General features: G+C 55.6%; 1 protein-coding gene across 15 annotated transcripts in view; it reads left to right on the top strand.

Moving 5' to 3' along the window:
* DAB2IP (DAB2 interacting protein) overlaps positions 1-20,389 on the top strand; it is a 219,482-nt gene that overhangs the window by 192,756 nt on the left and 6,337 nt on the right. For 11 of the 15 annotated variants that reach the window (XM_033237578.1, XM_033237574.1, XM_033237572.1 and 8 more), the window contains 10 exons: positions 163-261; positions 1,146-1,700; positions 4,745-4,889; positions 4,974-5,118; positions 7,705-7,941; positions 9,645-9,846; positions 11,782-11,960; positions 13,898-14,786; positions 15,567-15,719; positions 17,506-17,699. In XM_033237578.1, coding sequence (XP_033093469.1) covers positions 163-261; positions 1,146-1,700; positions 4,745-4,889; positions 4,974-5,118; positions 7,705-7,941; positions 9,645-9,846; positions 11,782-11,960; positions 13,898-14,786; positions 15,567-15,719; positions 17,506-17,699 — 2,798 coding nt within the window. Of the gene's footprint in view, positions 1-162; positions 262-1,145; positions 1,701-4,744; positions 4,890-4,973; positions 5,119-7,704; positions 7,942-9,644; positions 9,847-11,781; positions 11,961-13,897; positions 14,787-15,566; positions 15,720-16,040; positions 17,475-17,505; positions 17,700-20,389 lie in introns of those variants that run through there. The other 4 variants (XM_033237577.1, XM_033237573.1, XM_033237585.1 and 1 more) reach the window with 3 other exon arrangements.

The following is a 20,389-nucleotide window of genomic DNA, read 5'->3' as shown; positions in this document are numbered from 1 at the left end:
ATGAAGTAGAAGGGTCATGTGAGCCTTGTCCTGGCTGCTTCCTGTAGCTGTGATGCAGACCTGATGGCCAGAGTGCCCTGAGCCTCCAAGGTCGTCTTCCATCACTGCTTGCCCTTGCTGTGGTCCCTTCCCTCGTAACACTGTCTTGCCTGCTCCCCACAGGTGACGACGTCATCAGGAAGCAAGTGCTTTTCCTGCCGTTCTGCAGCTGAGCGGGATAAGTGGATGGAGAACCTGCGGCGAGCAGTGCACCCCAACAAGGTAAGCCTGCACCCCTCTCACCAAAGCATGGGGGACTGAAGGTAGGCTCAGATATGAGGAAGCAAGAGAGACGATCTCTGTGATGTGGGCTGGGATTGGGGGCGGTCAGCCTGCATGGAGGCAGGACCCAAGTGGACAATATTGGTGGACTCTGAAAGAGATGTTTGAGTTTGCCAGGTTGAGACAGGTGCTGTGTGCCTCTGTTTTCTAAACTACACATTGAGTCTGGGCTGGGGAAATGAGTGCTGGACCCTGGGGTCCTTCTGCTGGGATCCCTTGTCCCTACTTCCCAGCCCCTGGCCGACTTCTGCTCATCTTCCCATTCCAGCTTAGGTGTTTGCCCCTCCTCCAGGTGAGGACCCCTCTCCCAGGCTGGTGTCCTCTGTGTTCCCATTGCCCCTGGGCTCCCCCGTGAGGTTCTGGGAGCCCCCACTGTAATCCCTGCTTCTGTATCTGTCTCCCTAGCCGACTTGAGGGCCTGACCAAGTCCTAGTCACCATAGCCATCTCTTAAGTTACAGTACAGACCAGCAAATTAAGGAAGAGTTAATAATGGCATAGCCTGTGATGTGCCAGGCGTTGTGCTGGCCTCTCTCAGTCTCGCTCTCTATGAGATGGGGGTTTACCTTAGTCCTGTTTTATACACAAGCAACCCAAGGCTCCAGTTAAGTCACTTACCCAAGGTGAGTGAGCTTATGTGAGGTCGACCAGAGATCCAGCCCTTGTCCATCAGCCCCACCTCATCCTGACTCAGGGTCTAGGCACCCACTGCCGCCTCCACCTTCAGAGCTCCTCCTGGGTCTGAGGCTCTCTCAGGCTCTGGGCTAGTTGGGGGTTACATGTGGCACCCCCAGCTGACCACCCCGGACTCCCGTGCACATACAGGACAACAGCCGGCGTGTGGAACACATCCTGAAGCTGTGGGTGATTGAGGCCAAGGACCTGCCAGCCAAGAAGAAGTACCTGTGTGAGCTGTGCCTGGATGATGTGCTCTACGCCCGCACCACGGGCAAGCTCAAGACGGACAATGTTTTCTGGGGCGAGCACTTCGAGTTCCACAACCTGCCGCCCCTGCGCACAGTCACTGTCCACCTGTACCGGGAGACCGACAAGAAGAAGAAGAAGGAGCGCAACAGTTACCTGGGCCTGGTGAGCCTGCCCGCTGCCTCGGTGGCCGGGCGGCAGTTCGTGGAGAAGTGGTACCCGGTGGTGACGCCCAACCCCAAGGGTGGCAAGGGTCCTGGGCCCATGATCCGCATCAAGGCGCGCTACCAAACCATCACCATCCTGCCCATGGAGATGTACAAAGAGTTCGCTGAGCACATCACCAACCACTACCTGGGGCTGTGTGCAGCCCTCGAGCCCATCCTCAGTGCCAAGACCAAGGAGGAGATGGCATCTGCCCTGGTGCACATCCTGCAGAGCACGGGCAAGGTGAAGGTGCGTGCAGGCCCCTCAGCTCCTGACACAGGCTGGGCGACAGTGCTGGGTTACCTGCCCTTCCCCACATCCATACATTTCAGGCCTAACAAAGGCCTTGGAGGCACCAGTCACTACCAGATAGGTTCCCTAAACCCAGGAGTTCTGTTGTGGGCTGGGCATTTTGTACTCCCGCTCTGTGGCTGGAGCTGATCACTGAGGCCTGTGTGGAACCAGCGGATGGGATTGCAGCTGGTAGTGAGGGAGTGGGCTTGGGTTGAGGTGCCTTCTACCGCTACTGCAGAGGACTGACCCCCTGAGGCTCCAGGGGAACAGGACGGGTGGCTGGCTGTCCCAGCATACGGGTCCCACAACGCCACCAGCCCCAGTGAGCCAAACACACATCCCCTGTGGGGTATGGAGTTCGGCAGACCTCCCCAGCAGGATGCACAGATGAGTCTCCATCACAGCTCCACCTCACCCCACACTCTCATCCAGACACACAGATTCTCACACAGGTAGACGCAGTCAAAATTGTACCATTTGAGGGTTAGCTGGCCCCACCCCAGAGCCTCACAGAAGTGGGAATCTGAGACCCACCCAGGCAAGCCGTAGTTCAGGGCCAGAGGTGCCCAGTGTCCATCCCCATAACCCCTTTCACCTTCCGCTCCCGAAGATGGGCCCAGCAGCCCACCATGCAAGCCATGCCTCAGCCCCGCCTACCTGGTTTGGGGACAAATGGGCTCCTGGACCAGGATGCCCCTAGGAAGGCAGTAGAGCATAGTCTGTGGGCCTTGAAGGCAACCTTCTTTCTTTACATTTGCCACCTGCCATTCAGGAAGCTGCCCAGAGAGGGTGGGAAATGGGCTAGACTTGAGGCCTCTGCAGCGTGGATGGACCCTGGTGCTGGGCTAAGGACTAGGGCCTCTGCCCTCTGGACAGTGGCATGTTGTGAGCCAAGTGACAGGTGGCTGAGGGGCGCCCTGTGTCAAGGTCCTAGGCTCTTAGCCCTAGGTCAGGGAGGCACAGTTGGGAGCCATGCCCCAGGTACCCCAGGGCAGAGTCCAGGGCACAAGACTCGTGGAGGTCCCTCACCCTCTCACCTGTTCCTAGAGGCTCTGGAAGGGGAGGCCATGGCTGGAAGCCTCAGCAGCCTCTGCAGTGGGAACCCTCTGCAGCACCCCTCCCTCTTGGACTTGCTGTGTGCTGCAAGTGCAGGGCTGGGGCGGGGACCTCCTCCCCATGGACCTGCGATGGGGAGCAGTTTTCCTCTATAGTGCTCGACTACCTCCTCCCTCACCTTCTCCTCCAGCCTTCAGACTTGACTGGCTAGGCTGCACCTTGGGCCAGCTCTGGCTGCCCCATCCTTAATGGGCTGGTCAACACAGGAGATGTATGCTGGGAAATGGAATGAATCAAGGACCCGTGGGCACCAGAGAGGGAGTGAGGAGAGCTGCAGAGGCTGGAGCCTTTTCTGCAGTTGTGTCTGATGTTTCAGTACCTGGTCCCCAGGGCTGGGCTGGGGCTGGCCTGTTCTGGGAAGTGGATTCCTCCCTGAAGCAGCCTGAGATGATAGGTGCGTCCAGGTGCTCACTGTGGAGGGAGATGAAGCCAGGGCCTCAGCCAGCCCCAGAGGCCCTCAGTGGGGTTGCGGAGGAGTAGATAGAAAGATGGAAAGTAACTTGTGCTACTGGGGTGACAGGCACCTGAGCCCCCAGCTCTGGAATACTTGGGAACTAGCCCCTCTTCCCTCTCCACGACTGGAGGAGTAATGGGGTCTGGAAAGCAAAGGACTTGGACCAAATCTGGCCCCAGGTGACTGTGTGGCTATGGACAAGTCATTTTCCTGCTGTGTGTGCATTGGTTTCCCCCTTACTGGGGCCCGACTCTCATTGCAGGAGTTCAGGAAGGCTGTGGTCCTGAGCGGGAGCCCCAGGGGAGATGCAGCTCTGACCCCTGCTTCAATGTATTCAGAGAATGCAACCCTGGAGGTCGCCTGTTGGTCAGGAAGGGGTCCTCAGGCCACATGATCCCCAGGAAGCCACTGACAGCTTCCCCTTGGCACCTGCTGTCTCTCTGTGCCTCTGCTGTGCAGCCTGAGTTCCTGTGTCTAGATCTCAGTTCTGTTTTAAAGGACCCCACTCGAGCACGTCGGAGTGAGGAATTTCTTGAGCACAGATGCCTGGGTCTATCCCTCCTGGGTGCCTTGCAGGCTCTGTGCTAGGTGGCCCCCTGCCCTGACTGTCACCCTCCCTTGAAACTCTGACAGTTTTTCTTATCCTCTTCCCCTCCCCCAAGCCACAGGTTGGTTGTAAGTACAAGGAGGTGGGGGACTCCTGAGGGAGAGAGTTAGTATCCGCATGGTTGCTAGAGTGGGGGGAAGGTGTGGGTTCGGGCTTCTGTGCTGGGGTTTTCCCACAACACTTTGTGTGGGACCTGATGGGCCAGGGGCTGCTACCCCGGATTGCCAGGTGGGCAGTGGCGCCTCCACCTTCCCTCTCCAGCCAATTGCACATCAGTTCCTGCTCTCACCTGCCTGAGCATGGTGGCTCATGACCTCCCCGGGCAGTGGGACTGCACAGAAGGCATCTGTGTCCGGTGTGGGAGCTCCCACCCGAGTCACAGGTGGACACTGGTGACCATTTTTACCATGAGAAAGGGCAGCCTCACTTGTCCTCTTTGGCACTGATGCTGTGGGGAGAGGCGAGTCCTGCTGTGGTCACCAGGCCAGGCCTGATCAGGGCTATACATGGAAATGAGTCCATTCTCTCTGGTAGTGGGGGATTGTGGCTCCATGTGGCATGCACTTGTTCAGGCTGCCTCCATCCGTAGACCCAGCTCTACTGTCACCAGTTCTAGGCTCCTACCTTGGCTGGGGGCCCCTGCCCTGCCCACACTCCCCAGCAGCCCCTAAAGGTGGGCACACTATTCCTCCCGGGGACCCCTGCATCTTGGTGATGGAGCGGCCTCAAAATGCCAGGGCTTCTCTGGCTAGGTCTGGAATCCTAGGAGCCTCCATGCCAGGCCAGCTCAGGTCCTGCTTTCCCTACCTCCTGCCTCCTCAGGACTTCCTGACAGACCTGGTGATGTCAGAGGTGGACCGCTGCGGGGACAACGAGCACCTCATCTTCCGGGAGAACACACTGGCCACCAAGGCCATCGAGGAGTACCTCAAGCTAGTGGGCCAGAAGTACCTGCAGGACGCCCTAGGTAGGAAGTGGGCCAGCAGCAGGGCAGAGGGTGGGCAGGGCCGGCCAGGTCCTCACTCCCCACTCCCTGCCCACTTGGCCATAGGTGAGTTCATCAAAGCACTGTACGAGTCAGATGAGAACTGCGAGGTGGATCCCAGCAAGTGCTCAGCCGCTGACCTCCCAGAGCACCAGGGCAACCTCAAGATGTGCTGTGAGCTGGCCTTCTGCAAGATCATCAACTCCTACTGGTCAGTGCAGTGCCCAGGCCTCCCACCCTGTCACCTTCCCTATCCTTCAGTGTCTGGCACCTGCAGTGTGCCCGGTGCTGCCTGGCCCCTGAGTTGTACTGACTTGCCAGTCCCCTGGCCTAGTGCCTTTTGAGCTCTCAGGTGAGGCAGCATTTAGCACATTGCTGTGGCTTTGTGGTGGAAAGAACCTGGACACACCAATCCACCGTTTCTGGTGATAAGAGAGCACCCTTCATGTGCTGGTGGCTGTTGTGGGTGCTTGGGCTGCAGCGGGAGTGAGACTGACAGGCCCTGTGCGGGCACCCAGTTGGGGTGGGTGGATGGCTTCATCTGAGGCTCCTCACCTGTCCCTGGGAGCTAAGGTGCTCATGTCACAGTCTTGTGATGGGGTCCAGCAGGGGCACATTGGGGGCCTGAGCACCAGGCAGGCCTCTTGCTAGGACTAGAGAATAAAGAGAAAGGACTAGACTGAAGTACAGCGGGGTCTGCAGGCTCTGCCATCCCTGGAAAGCAGCAGGGCATGCAGTGGTGGGCTGCTCAGACAGGCCCCTCAGCAGGGCCAGATTCAGTCCCGGAGAAACTTGCGGTAAGGCCGACTTCACGGCCACCGGCTTGCACCTGTGGTATATGTGTGTGGTGGCCAGCCAGTCTGGTGCCGAGTACAGCCTCCTCCTGTGGTGGCACATGGGACTGTCCGGGAGGGCCTTGCTGTCAGTCCAAGCAATGGGTTCATTTTCACCCCAGAGGAGCTGCCCAGGTTTAACCTGTGTTCCCCTCCAGCTCAGGGCTTACAGCCCCCACCCACCCAAGCCTCCATCCGCAGCCTCTTCTGACACCACTCCCTCCCTGGCCGTATCTCACTCCTTGTTACGTGTGCCTCTCACTCACCTGCACCTTGACCTGCATACACTCCTGCCTTTCCTGCTGCAAGGCCACACACCTGGGTACACTCTGTCGCAGCCCTGATCCCATCAGGATAGGGTTGTGCCTGTGCCTGAAACATTTCCTCCAAATGCTGGGGCACCCTGGGGGAAGGTGAGCCCACCAGCTCAGGACTGGGCACACAGGAGGGCCAGGGAAGTGTTTGCTGCTTCCCAAGGACAAGAAAAGGCGGGGGGAATGGGCAAAGCCAGGAGAGTGGGCACCCAGGGCCTTAGCCCATGGGCTATACAAGGTGCTTACCTGGGCCAAATGGGCACCTCAAGATGGGCCACAAATGCGCAGCTTTCCACACCCTTGGGCTTGGGGTGGAGAGCAACTATAGGGCCTTGAACTCTGGGAACACACTTCCCATTCCCAGCTAGGCCATGCTTTCCCCCCTCTTCCCAGGGGGGCTGGGCATGTGACTCAGGGAAAACATTTGTGGACTGTGATTTTCCATTTCCTCTTTCTGGCATTTGTCAGAGGCACCTCTCCATTCTGGACAAGGCCATTGATAGATGTCACCACTCAGCACCTGCCCCCGTCCAGTTCTGTGCCAGGCACTGTGAGAGCCACGGCTAAAGGTGGCTCACCTTCATTCCCTGCTAGGCGTGCCCTTGATGGGTCAGCCAGCATGCATTGTGGGAGAGTGTGCTGAGCAGGCTGCTGGGCCTGTGGGGGAAGAAATTTCAAGTTCTTCAAGCCTATTATAGCCTTGGGGTTTTAGCCCTGCGATGGCTCTGTGAGCTTGGCAGGGCAGGTCTCGTTCTCAGTTTAAGGGAGAGAAAACCGAATTCTTCCAGGAGGGTTAGGGCCTTGGTCACATCACCCTGAGGTCATGGCAGGGCCAAGTGTAGGCTGAGTTCAGGGACCACTGGGGCCTGGCCTGCCCCAGGCTGGGAGATGTATCTTTTAGGGAAAAAAAAATAGGAAAACCACTTAAAAGTTGGCCAGGTGGGCCTGACCACGGCAGGCCAAGATGCCCAGTAGAACCAGGAGCCCCATTGTCTAGGGCCAGCTCTGCCCACTCGCTCCATCACCCTGGGGCAGTCACTACCTCCCTTTCCCTCCCCATCTAGAGAATGGAGAGCTGTGTTCTCCCACTGTGTTCAGGGGTAGTCCCATCTCGTTGATCTTTCTGAGCTTGTAGGAAATCCCAGATTCCTATGACATCATTCAAGCAAAGGAAATGAGTCTCAAAGCCAGTGATGGGAATCCAAGGAATAGTGGTCTATTCCTGTTTTCCTCACTTCCCCCTAGACCCAGATGCCTGCTGTTGGGGTTGAAAAATGAAGTAGAGACTGGGGAAGAGGTGGGGAGGGCCCAGACCAGAAGCTGGATAGGCGGTTCAGCACTGGCCCTTGGCAGTTAATTCCGGTTAGGATGGAGAGCCAGCTCCTCAGGCCTCCTCCCATCCCACCGGCCTGGCCCTTCACTGAGAACCCACTGCCCGATGGGAACCTGGTCTCCCCACTCCTACTGCCTGGGTACTTGCTTCAGTCGCCCTGTACTGACTGCTCTCCCCAGACAGCTGTGTCCTCCGAACTCAGACAGCGGGGCTGACCTCACGCAGCTGGTGGGGTAGAGCCACGGTTGGAATGCGGGTTCCTGCTGTCCTGGGCCCCTGCCTGATGGCCAAGCCCACCCTTGTTTGTCCCCGCACAGCGTCTTCCCACGGGAGTTGAAAGAGGTGTTTGCCTCGTGGAGGCAGGAGTGCAGCAGCCGTGGCCGGCCGGACATCAGTGAGCGGCTCATCAGCGCCTCCCTCTTCCTGCGCTTCCTCTGCCCAGCCATCATGTCGCCCTCACTCTTCAACCTGCTGCAGGAGTACCCCGATGACCGCACTGCCCGCACCCTCACCCTCATCGCCAAGGTCACCCAGAACCTGGCCAACTTTGCCAAGTGAGTGCCTCCTCCCTCCCCAGGCAGAGTGGGCAGGGCTGACATCCACAGGGCAAGCCCTGGGGGTGTTTCTGCCCCCAAGCTGGGCAGAGACCATAAATAGGCCCTGGTTTTGTCCCTGTAATCCTCAGTCCTTCTCCTTCCCACTTTTTAAAAAATAAAATCTCCACACTCTATCCTTCATCTCAAGGTATATGTCATTTTGGTATGTTTCTTGATTTTTAAAGGTGGCAACATGAGACTTTTTTTTTTCCTTCTGCTTTTTTGAATTAATGTATTATTATAAGGATTCTCACATATCCTTTAGCATTCATTAAGCCCTGTTTTGAAATAAATTACTAATATTCCTCCAAGGGGAACCGGCCCATATTTCCTTAACCCATTCCCTGTGCTTGGACACTCGGGTTGGGCACCACTGTCCTGGTGTCCTGCTGTCAGGATGTCTTTCTTTGCTGATAAAGCACTATTGGTGTTTTCGGCTGCATCCTTAGAGCAAGCGGGCAGAAGTAGAAGGGCTCGGTCATCTCACTGTTGTTCATTCTCAAAGCGTGGATTGAGCCCCATCCTGGGGCTATCTGTGTGCTGGGCTCTGACGGTACCAAGATGAATCAGCCCTGGTAGCGCTCAGTACTTCAGCCAGGGAGATGTGTGGAATAAGCAGGAGAGCAGTGACAGACACACATGAGCCTCTTAGAAAGGCGCTCAGCTTGTTGGGAGAGGAGACAGGAAAGCCTCCAGGGTGACAAGATCCCCCAACTGCATGTCAGGGTGAGGCGTTCATTATCTCAAGGAAGAGGAGCAGAGGCCAGACATCCCAGGGAGGGCCATGTGCTGTGCCAGGTCAGGAGAAGCTGGCAGTGAGACCTAAGAGGACAGCAAGGACCTGAAGTCCAGACAGGGCTGTGGGAGCCACCAGAGAGTTTTAAACAAGAGAGAGGATGGCCTTCCTCTGTTCTGGACCCTGAAAAGCTCACCCTGACAGCGGTGGGCAGATGGGTTGCAGGGAGCTGGATGGTAGCCAGAAGACCTGAAAGGAGAGTGTAGCTGTGGTTCCAGCAACAATGGCAGAAAATTGGCAGGGAGAGGAGGGGGTACAGGAGGCAGTGGCTGCAAGGGACAAGGTTAGGGGTTATTAGAAGGCAAAATCAGCAGGCCATGCCATTTGGGAACGAGGAAGAGGGAGGAGTTGACAACTGCCAGAGGTTCTGGCTCAGGTATCTGTATGGGTAGTGGGGTCTCCACTTAGGGTAGGGAACTCAGGAGGAAGGCATGGGTTTGGGTGATGGTGATGACTTCAGGTGTGGCCAGGCTAAGTAGGAGGGACTCCCGGGGGAGGTGCCTGCGGATATATTAATACATGTCTGAAAGCTCATTGGGAGACCTGGGTTGAGCATGGATTGAGCATCATCTGCATACCAGGACAGTGAAACTTGGAGGAAAAGTGGAAGGACACTGTTAACAGGCAGTGTATGGGGGACACAGAACATTCCAGGTCCTGAGATAAAAGGTTCAGAAAAGGGTCACTGTTACCATGAGCAAGGAGGGCCCTGGTGACCTGGGCCAAAGCATATTCAGCTGACTTGGGGAGTGAGTGGGGTGGGAGCCGGCCACTGGGGAAAGCGGGTGGTGGTGTCCCAGTGGAGGGAGTTCCTGGGCAGGGCCTGCCTGGGCCCAGAGTGCTCACCCAGCTACCCTCTGTCCAGATTCGGCAGCAAGGAGGAGTACATGTCCTTCATGAACCAGTTCCTAGAGCATGAGTGGACCAACATGCAGCGCTTCCTGCTGGAGATCTCCAACCCCGAGACCCTCTCCAACACAGCTGGCTTCGAGGGCTACATCGACTTGGGCCGTGAGCTCTCCAGCCTGCACTCACTGCTCTGGGAGGCCATCAGCCAGCTGGAGCAGGTGCCTGTGGCTGTGGGGCGGAGGTGGGGCCAAAAGCTACCATCAGGCTTTTAGTGTTCCCCCTTCCAGAGTAACCATGGAGGGCAGAGAATTCGCCCATGTGGCATGATCAGGAGCTAACTGCATACCAGGAGCCCGGGGCTCCAGGCCAGGTCCTGTCAGAACACACTGGGGATCTGTGGGCCCCATTTTCTCTATGGGCAAATGCTGTGTTCACTGGGCAGTATCTGCCAAGGCAGCCCCACTCTGGGTACTAGGGCTGGGGTGTTCCGCATGCACTCAGCCTTTAGTGGACAAGCGCCTCTGTGCTGCCTGCCAGAGCATGTGAGAAATAAAATTGGATCGTGAATTCACCTGTATGAAGAAGATGACTCAAGACCCTGTACCTCCACTTGTCCACCAGGAAGTCGGAAACCTTTCTAGGATGGCCCTTGACCATCTGTTGACAAGGTTACTCCCTAGACACCTCTGACACTGCTGCAGTCACCTGAAGTGAGCCCTCCCTAGCCTGAGACTTCACTGACCCCCAGCCTCAGCCCACATAGTGAGCAGTTAGTTCTTGGACTTAAGGGCTGGGTCTACCAGGAACTTCTTCCCAAATATCTGTTGCTTTCTAGGGCTCCAAGGGACCACCTTACTTTTGTAAGGTGCTGAAACTGGCCTGGAAGGCCCTTCATGCCTCCTGGTCCCATTCCCTAGAGGTGACCGCTCAGAGCACTGGTATGCAGCCTCCTGGACGCGATCTGTGCATGTGTAAGCACGCACAAACATGCAGGCGCACACACATAGAGCTCTTTCCCTTTTTCAGTTTGTTTTAAAGCAAGAACGTACTGTGTATGCTGCTGTGTGCATTTCTTACCACTCTATTTTGGGCCTCTTTGCTTGTCAGTGCAATCTGCACCACTGCCAGGGGCTTTATAATGACTGCATCATATGAATGCTGTTTATTTCACCAGTGCCCTGTTGATGGACACTTAGGTTAGTCCTGACTTTTCACTAGAAATAGGTGCTGTTGCAATCAGAGGCCATCGTTTTTGCTCATTTGTATCCACTTGCCTTTGGCTGTGAGAGACACAGGAGGGAGAAATGGAAATGAGGGTCGAGACCCTCCTTTCCACCGGTTCCAGTCCCTGCACTGCAGCCAACACCAGTCACTGTCACTGCCACCACTTACCTTCCCCCTGTGCTGTCCACGTATCTGCACAACCAGGCAGGAAGAATGGAAGGTGATTGGTATTGTCACACCAGTGATAGGGTGCAACAGGGATTTGAAACACAACTGTTTGCCTCTCAATTGTGTGCTCTATTGCCTGCATGAGTTTTCACACTTTGTTTTCTCACAGAGACCTCTGTGGAAGCTTGTGCATAAACAGGTGAAGGCAGTGTCCCCATAGCCTAGAATCCTCTGCCCCTCAAGTCCTCTAAAGCGTGCCAGCAAGATTCAGATGGGTTCAGGCTCTGCCTTCTGCCTGACCAGCACCTGGGGGTGCCTGGACCATCTCCACTGGTGCTCAGGTGCCAAAGTGGGTCAGGCCCCAGCCTATCCCATGGAGTAGGTGATGTGAGAGGGGCTGTCACAGAAGCCTCTGGATGGAGAGGTGGAGGTATCGAAACGCTGGGATTCCATGTGTGCTTTCCTCTCTGCGGAGGCATCAGGGCAGGGCAAACTGAAGGAGAGGCTTGCACTAGGTCAGCATCTCCCCCTGTGGGCCTCCTACTCCTGCCCCAGAAATATCTGGGAGCTGGTTAAAAACATAGATTTACCGATTCCTGGGCTCACCCCCGTCCCAGACCCAGCAGCTCTGACTGGCGGCAGGTGGGGATCTGCACTTCTGACAGGCTCCGCAGTGGTTTTCAGCCACAGTGGCTGCAGCACATATAGCCTACCTGTGTGGTCCCAGGAGGTCACGCCTGCCTCTTGCTGTGCCTTTGCAGAGCATAGTGTCCAAACTGGGACCCCTGCCTCGGATCCTGAGGGATGTCCACACAGCGCTGAGCACCCCAGGTAGTGGGCAGCTGCCAGGGACCAACGACCTGGCCTCCACACCGGGCTCTGGCAGCAGCAGCATCTCAGCTGGGCTGCAGAAGATGGTGATCGAGAATGATCTTTCCGGGTAAGAGCTGCCAGGCATGTTGGGTGTGGTGGGTGTGTGTGCAGACTAGGCACAGCCCACCTGTAATCTCAGATGGGGAAAGAGAATGCCTACATAGTGTTTATAAAACAAACCTGGCAAGACTTGAGTTGTACAGGTTCTATTCCATTTGGGAATAATCAGGGAAGCCTTCCTAGAGGAGATGATGCTATAGTTTTTTTCTTTTCTTTTCTTTTCTTTTTTAATGTTCTAAGAAAAGTATCATTTCCATTGGTGGAAAAGGGATTCTAGGTAGAGGGACAAGCACAAGCAAAGACATGATGTGTCAAAGAATAATTACTGGTCCCAAATAACCCCCAGCATTTCCAGATCGCCTGATATTTGTTAAAAATACACATGTTCCTGGTATTTCCTGAGCCTGAGTCAGAATCTTCAGAAGTGGTGTTTAGCTGGGGGTGTTTTCAATAGGAGTTCGGTGGCTCTGCCAGGCTTGGAGGCTGGGAACCCCAGAAAACATAAAGTGTTGCTGAGACCCAGTCCTGGGGTCTGCTTTGCCTAAATAAGACACACACAAGGCAGATTGGAAGGTAAAACATTCTTGTTTAAGTCAAAATAGGGACATTTCTTTCAGTTCATGTTGAAGCATTTCTGCTCCACCGCTACTCTCCCCTCTCCCACCGGGGATCCCTCTTACCCCAGCATGTGAGGCCGTGGCTGCAGCAGCAGAGTTGGGAGTATGGTCTCCCTGAGGCAGTGGCAAGGCAGGCTTTTAAGCAGGGGAGGGTGCTGAGATCAAGAACCTGCTGAGATCAAGAACCTGGAGTTAAGGGAGCCCAGGAGGGGTCAGAGATGCAGGTCCGCTGAGTCTTGCATTGGACCTGTTCGGTGAATGTGCCAAGTGAAACCAAGCAGAGTCACGGGCCAAGAGTTTGAAGTGGGGGGTGTGGTGGACAGCCCTTGAGAGGCTGAGGGGCAGCCGGGCCCGTGAGTTGTGAAAAGACTGACCTGGTGTGTGGCCTGGGCAGCCAGGTTCCCACTGCTCTCCATCTTTCCTGGCTCATCTGCTGCTCTAGCCAGCTCTCCCAGGCCCATGAGCATTGCAGCCCCGAGTGGCTTCTGCTGCCCATCTCAGGGAGTGGCACTTCCTTGCCATCTGAGGCTAAGCCAACCCATTCCTCATTCCAAGCCATATCAACCCCCCCAAGTCCTTGCTGCCTTCAGTTCCCCCCACCCACATTCTTCTTTCCAAAGCCCCCCCGGCCCCCACCACAGTTGTGCTTTCTTCTAAAGGAGCTAGCTTCTGGGGAGGGGCCAGGGAGAGGCCAGAGAAAAGCGTAGAGTGAGGAGGAGGCCAGGGCAAGTGCAGCCCTCCCACTGAGTCATGCTCTCCATGGAGCCTGCTCTCATTCCTTGTTTTTGCCAGGAACTCCAGCCCCCGCCTGCCAGTCAAACAAGGGAGCGGCAGCAGGAGGCTGGGCAAGAGGAGGTTTCACCGGGCCCCCACTTCAGTTACCAGTCTGATTAGGAACAAGAGGGAAGAGGCAGAGGGAACCCAGTGACTCTGAAGTTGGAGTTCTCAATGCAGGATCCGTGGATAGCAGAGAGCCACTGAGTTGTGGCTTAGGGCTTAGCTAAGGAGGAGTTTTCCAGAGCAAGCCAGGCCCCAGTACCCATTGTCCCAAGATGCAGCTGAACAGGGAAGGGGTCTTCCAGGCAGCGCGGCCTGAAATGTGCAGTGCTGGCCCCTAAAGAAGAGGTTCTGTGCAGGAGCAGCCGCCTCAGCCTCTGGTCCCCGGATTCTCCCACTCCTGTTACCTGAGCGCATCCATCTCCCCAGCGCTGGCTTGGGCTGCCAGGCCCCAGCAGGTTGGTGGGTGCTGTCGGTTTGGACCCGCCTTGGCTGCACTCACAGTTCTTCTTTTCCCCTTCTTTCCCTGTGTGTGCTTGTCTCCCTGCAGTCTGATAGATTTCACCCGGTTACCGTCTCCAACCCCCGAAAACAAGGACTTGTTTTTTGTCACAAGGTCCTCCGGGGTCCAGCCCTCACCTGCCCGCAGCTCGAGTTACTCGGAAGCCAACGAGCCTGATCTTCAGATGGCCAACGGTGGCAAGAGCCTCTCCATGGTGGACCTCCAGGATGCCCGTGCGCTGGATGGGGAGGCAGGCTCCCCAGCGGGCCCCGATGTCCTCCCCACAGATGGGCAGGCCCCTGCAGCTCAGCTGGTGGCCGGGTGGCCAGCCCGGGCAACCCCAGTGAGCCTGGCAGGGCTGGCCACGGTGCGGCGGGCAGGCCAGACACCAACCACACCAGGCACCTCCGAGGGCGCGCCAGGCCGGCCCCAGCTGTTGGCACCGCTCTCCTTCCAGAACCCTGTGTACCAGATGGCGGCTGGCCTGCCGCTGTCACCCCGCGGCCTTGGCGACTCAGGCTCTGAGGGCCACAGCTCCCTGAGCTCACACAGCAACAGCGAGGAATTGGCGGCCGCTGCCAAGCTGGGAAGTTTCAGCACTGCCGCGGAGGAGCTGGCTCGGCGGCCCGGTGAGCTGGCACGGCGACAGATGTCACTGACTGAAAAAGGCGGGCAGCCCACGGTGCCACGGCAGAACAGTGCTGGCCCCCAGAGGAGGATCGACCAGCCTCCGCCCCCACCCCCGCCGCCACCTCCTGCCCCCCGCGGCCGGACGCCCCCCAACCTGTTGGGCACCCTGCAGTACCCAAGACCCTCAAGCGGAACCCTGGCGTCGGCCTCACCTGATTGGGCAGGCCCCAGTACCCGCCTGAGGCAGCAGTCCTCTTCCTCCAAGGGGGACAGCCCAGAACTGAAGCCACGGTCAGTGCACAAGCAGGTCAGTGCCACTAGTCAGAGGGCAGGGCTGGGCACTTGGGCCCAGCTGGGCTGTCATACCCCATACCATGCTCCTCCTCTCGGTCATTTCACCTCCCCCGCACCCAGCTGCCATCCCATCCCACCAGCCTGCCACATGCACCACCACCCCCTCCCCCTGGCTTCTTCCTGAATCCTGTGAACCAGGGACACTGCAGCCTTGGGGAACTCCAGGCCCCTCTGTCAGTGCCCCTAGGGGCAGGCTGGGGTCAGAGAGAAAGAGTGCATTCATCTTCAGTTCCAAGCCTGTCGAAGCCCCCACCCAAAGTAGGAGTCATCCTGCCCTACTCTGGCCCCACACTCCCCTCCCAAAATGTTTTCACAGGCTGGACAGAGCCTCCAGGCACAACTACCTGGAGCATGGATGGCCCTGTCACCCAAAGGCTGCAGGCGGTGTCTGGAGTGGAGGTGCCTTGGGCTGACAGCCCAGCCTGGTCCTGTCCTCCTCTCAGCTCAGCCTGCCCCGGTGCCCCCAGTGGCAGGGTCACTCTCTGTCCCCTTGGCAGCAGAGGGTGGTGCTCAGGAGGCCACCTGACACCTGTTGGCTCTGGCATCGGCTACTGTCTGAGAGACAGAGTTCCTGGGTGGGGACTGCCTCTGTAGGTGCTCAGTTAGCTGGAGGATCCTTCCCTCCCCACCATGTCCCAGAGCTGCTTGTCCTTGTGGCTCACCTGGGCCACTAATGTCCCTCCTGCTTGCCCTCCGCCTCTCTCCAGCCCCTCACAGCTGTGTTTCGTTGTAGGGCCCTTCACCCGTGAGCCCCAATGCCCTGGACCGCACAGCCGCTTGGCTCTTGACCATGAACGCGCAGTTGTTAGAAGACGAGGGCCTGGGCCCAGACCCCCCCCACAGGGATAGGCTAAGGAGTAAGGACGAGCTCAGCCAAGCAGAAAAGGTAAAGCTGGACCCTGGCAGCTCGGGGCAGGGCGGGGCTGCCTCCCGGGAGCAGCTGGTAGGAGTCTCTCCTCCAGGTCCCCCAGCAGTGGGTGCTTGTGTCCTTGTGAAGGGCTCGTCCCCTCTGAGCCCTTGTTCCCTGTGAGGATAGCAGTCAGTGGGGTCTGGAAGAAAAGTAACAAGAGGAATGGATTAGCAGCTTAGACCTGAGGCTTCCCATCTACAGATTGGAATCACCAGGGAATTGTCTTAGATACAGACTCCTGGGACCTCTGGGGAGGCTCCTTAGCCTGGGGCAACGGAGGCAGCTGAGCTTCCTGAGGACCTGGGGGTTGAGGGGCTGAGGGGCTGAGGGTGCCCAAGAGACATATAGAGCCCCCCTGAGGGAGCCTAATACCTGAGGAGGCAGAGGCATGGGTCCCCAGGATGACTGGGAGAGCCACCCCAGCCTGGCCTCCGAGGCTTGTGCCTGCCCACGGCCTGGCTCTTTGCCACTCTGGTCTCCACCAGGGCCTGGGAAAGAAACAACAGTTACCAGCGTCGGGGGTGGGGTCAGGCTACCATTGAGATGTTTTCTTCCTCACTCCTGGGAAAAGAACCTATTCTAAAAATCAAAATCTCACTCTGCCACACACATCTAGCATCTGCTGGGGCAGGGAGATGCTTTGTTGGTCTCCCAAGTCCTCCAGCTGTGGCAGCTGCTCTGGATCAGGGGGTAGTTTTTGTCTCCTACTGCCAGCTGCAGTCCATGTAGACGGAGGAACCAGCGCAGGCCCCAGATCGGCAGGCGCTTCTCCACTCCCCTCTGGATGCTCGCGCCCCTCGGGGCCCCAGGAAAGCCTGTGGCAGCCTCTTGAGCAAGGGTATTGGGGTCAGAATGGCAGAACTTCTCCCTGGCCTCAGGCGAGGCCCATCTCCATGCTGCATCCTGCTGCCACCACCATCCCCGGTCCACTACATCCACCTGCTTTCACCATAGTTACGTGAAGGGGACCAGGGGACAGGGGACACAGTGCTCCCAGAGCCAGAGTTTGGCTGGGGAGCGAGGAGGCCTGGCCTCACTCCAGGCTCTTTGCATCCCTGTGTCCTCATGGCGTCTGGCCCCTCTCAATCCTGGTGTTGGCCTTTCCTCACTCAGCGCAGAGCACCTGGCTCCGCTGTGCAGCCACGCCGCTTCCCAGCCTCGTCCACATCCCTGTTCCTCCCTGATGGTTGGGGTCTATGCTGGACTGAGGCAGATCCAAAGCCTGGACCATCTGCCTTTCAATTCTCTCTCTATTTCCTCATGCCACTGCCACCCTCTGGCTTTAGATTCAAACAGAGGCTGGGAAGCTGGGATCTTACCCTGCTAGTCAGTCGCTCTTCATGTGACATGGTCTCCTTGTCTGGGCCTCAGTTTCCCCTCCTGCAGAGCTCCCACCTCTCAGGGTGCTGTCACACGTCCTTCGTATATCCAAGGGTTCTTTAACCTTTGTCATAAAAAGTTCAAAGCCCTAGTTACACCCTTACTCCTGGGATTTGGGTTTGAGTCTTCATCCCCGCCGTAGCCATACAGGTCAAGCTGGGAGCTTGGAGTGGAGACCCCCTGGTGGGGTACAGGCACACATCTGGCTGCAGCCCCCACCAGCTGGGCTCCTTGGGCATCTCTTTGCTATGTGAAGTGGGCAGGTCACAGTCACTGGGCCCTTCCAAGTGGGGCTCCTCCTACCCTTCCTCCCACTCGGGCTGACAAAGCTGTGCTCTCTGTGTCCTGGGTGCTGTGCCTGTGGATGCTGCTCTCCTGGTAGGACCTGGCGGTGCTGCAGGACAAGCTGCGAATCTCCACCAAGAAGCTGGAGGAGTATGAGACCCTGTTCAAGTGCCAGGAGGAGACGACGCAGAAGCTGGTGCTGGAGTACCAGGCACGGCTGGAGGAGGGCGAGGAGCGGCTGCGGCGGCAGCAAGAGGACAAGGACATCCAGATGAAGGGCATCATCAGCAGGTGGGGCCCACACCCGTCTGGCCCGGCCACAGGCACAGGCAGGGAAGCCATCGCTGCCTTCAAGGAGGCCCCTGGTGGGAGAGCCTCCTCAAAGGATGAGCTGAGTGTGGAGAGGAGGGAAGAGAGTGGCAGTGGGAGCAGCGTGAGCACAGGCCTGGAGGTAGAAGGTGGCCTAGACGGTGGGCAGCCCACGCAGAATGCAAAGCTGGTGATGAGGCTGGACCAGTGACAGCTGGCTCCCGATGGGCCTGAGCCCCTACATGGAGCCATGCCATCTTAGCACTCTCAGGGATGCTGAGAAGCTGGATTGGGGGTTGCCAGGAAAGACAGTGAGGACCCAATACAGGGTAAGAAAAGTGGGAATGAGTATCAGTTACGTACAGTAGGTGAAGGTGGAAGACACAGCATAGCCCCCAGATTCCTACCAAGAGTGTCTGGGTGTGGGCGTATCAGGGTGCCAGTTACTGAGCTGGGAACTGTTGAGTGGTTTGGGTTGGGGGGGGGGTGGTGCCAGTCTGATATCCTGAGTTTTAAGCCTGGGTTATCTGGGAAAGGGCTTTGGAGGAACAGCAAGTTTTAATGCTGACTCTCATCTTTTTGAAGGCTTATGTCAGGCCCCATGGTGACGCCTCCATCTCTGTCTCTGCCTGTGGGTAGGGCATCCCTACCTTGGTGTCAGGCAGGGAGTGCAGTCAACCCCAGGGTCCCAGTCATGGAGTTTACTTCCTTCTAATACCAAGCACGGGAGGACAGACAGTGTGTCTTGTTTGCATTGGCCTGGTCTAAGACCCCATCAGCCGGACAGACCAAGCAGGTGTGCAAGAGCCAGGAAGGCCTCCACACTCCATGCTTTGTCCATGGCATAAGGCCTTCCTGGATTCCTCCTATTTAGAACACCTGTTTCTCTGTTCCTGACTGTTGTTTGCTTCATTTACTTGTAGTTTTGTTCATTATAAAATAGTTAACATGAGTGAAACCAGGGTGATTAGAAACCTGCTGTTCACTTGATCTCCAGCTCTGTTCTTAGCTCACCTTGTGTGTGTTTCCAAGAATGGAAATGCTTTTCAAATGTGGAGAAATGCCTTCTCCACATTGTTTGTATTGTCTGATCATGTTCTGAATTCAGAGACTTGCTTAGCACATTCGTTTCTACTAACCAATCCTGGAATATTTCCTCCTTAATGTAAGTGCCAATTAGGTAGATAGTGTTCAAGTATTCCATATCCTTACTGGCTTTTCTATTTCTCCCTTCGTTCCAACTGGTGTTTCCTTTATATACACTGAAACTATTCTTAGGTGCATACACATTTAGGCTATTTATGTACTATTGTTGAATTAACCTCTGTCATTATAAAATCACCTTCTTTATCCCTTGGAATATTCTTTGCTATGAAATCTGCCTTGTCTGCTATTAATGTAGCCACCCCAACTTCCTTTTGATTTGTGTTAGTATGGTATAGCTTTTTTCATCCTCATGCCTTTAACTCATTGTCTTAGTCCATTCAGGCTGCTATAACAAGATACCTTAGACTGGGTAATTTATAAACAACAGAAAATGTATTGTCCCCATTTCTGAAGTCTAACATCAAAATGCCAGCAGATTCAGGATATAATGAGGACTCTCTGCTTCATATTATAGTGCCCTGTTGCTATGTTCTCACATTGTCGGGGGTGTGAACAAGCTCCCTTGGGCTTCTTGTATAATATAAAAGCACTAATCCCATTTTTGAAAGCAAAGCCCATATGATGTAATCACCTCTCAAAAACCCTACCTATTACGAAATCACCTTGGGGGTTAGGTGTCAACATATGAATTTAGAGGGTGACACAAACGTTCAGAGCATAACACCCATCTATATATATGAAGTGAGTTTGTTTTACAGGCACCATACTGTTGGGTCTTGCTTTTGTCTAAATGTTTCTGCCTTTTAATTGGATTGTTTTGACCATTTACATTTAGTGTAATTATTGATATATTTAAATCTGTTGCTTTGTTTCCTATTTTTACCATCTATTCTTTTTTTCCTGCCTTCTTTTGGACTGAGTATTTTTTTATGATTCCATTTTGTCTCCTATCGACTTATTAGCTATATCTCTTTTTTGCTCTAGGGCAGGGATTGGCAAACTTTCTACAAAGGAGCAGATCAAAAGTATTTTAGGCTTTGTAGGCCATATGGCTCTATTGCAACTGTTCAGCTCTGCTGTTATAGCAGAACTATTTATGTGAGATGGCTGTTTACAAAAACAGGCAATGGTCTGGATTTGGCCCTCACCCTGAGGCTGTAATGACAGGGAGTCTGTCATTGTCTTTGTTCCTCTGTACTTTATGTATCTGTTTTCCCTGGCTATTTGTAAGATACTTTTTTCTTTTTTTTTAAATCACTGGTTGTCAGTAGTTTGATTGTGATGTTCATTGGTGTGGTTTTCTTCTAGTTTCTTGGGTCTTGGGTTGTATGTCTGCAGTCCCACCTCCCCGCATTTCTTTCTCGGGGATTCCTAGCACACGTGCATTAGGCTGACTCATATTGTCCCGTATCTCACTGATGCTGTGTTATCTTCTTCATTTTTTTTCTGTTTTTTGTCTTTGATAGTTTCTATGACTATGTCTTCAAGTTTGCTAATTATTTTTTCTTCAGTGTGTAACCTGCTATTAATCTGATCCAGTATTTTTTCACTGCAGATAATTATAT

The sequence above is a fragment of the Trachypithecus francoisi genome, unplaced genomic scaffold (genome assembly GCF_009764315.1).
Source record: "Trachypithecus francoisi isolate TF-2019V2 unplaced genomic scaffold, Tfra_2.0 Lachesis_group16, whole genome shotgun sequence".
Taxonomy (NCBI): Eukaryota; Metazoa; Chordata; class Mammalia; order Primates; family Cercopithecidae; genus Trachypithecus; species Trachypithecus francoisi.
The sequence above is the reverse complement of the archived record's forward strand: the minus strand, read 5'-3'. Positions and strand labels throughout refer to the sequence as shown.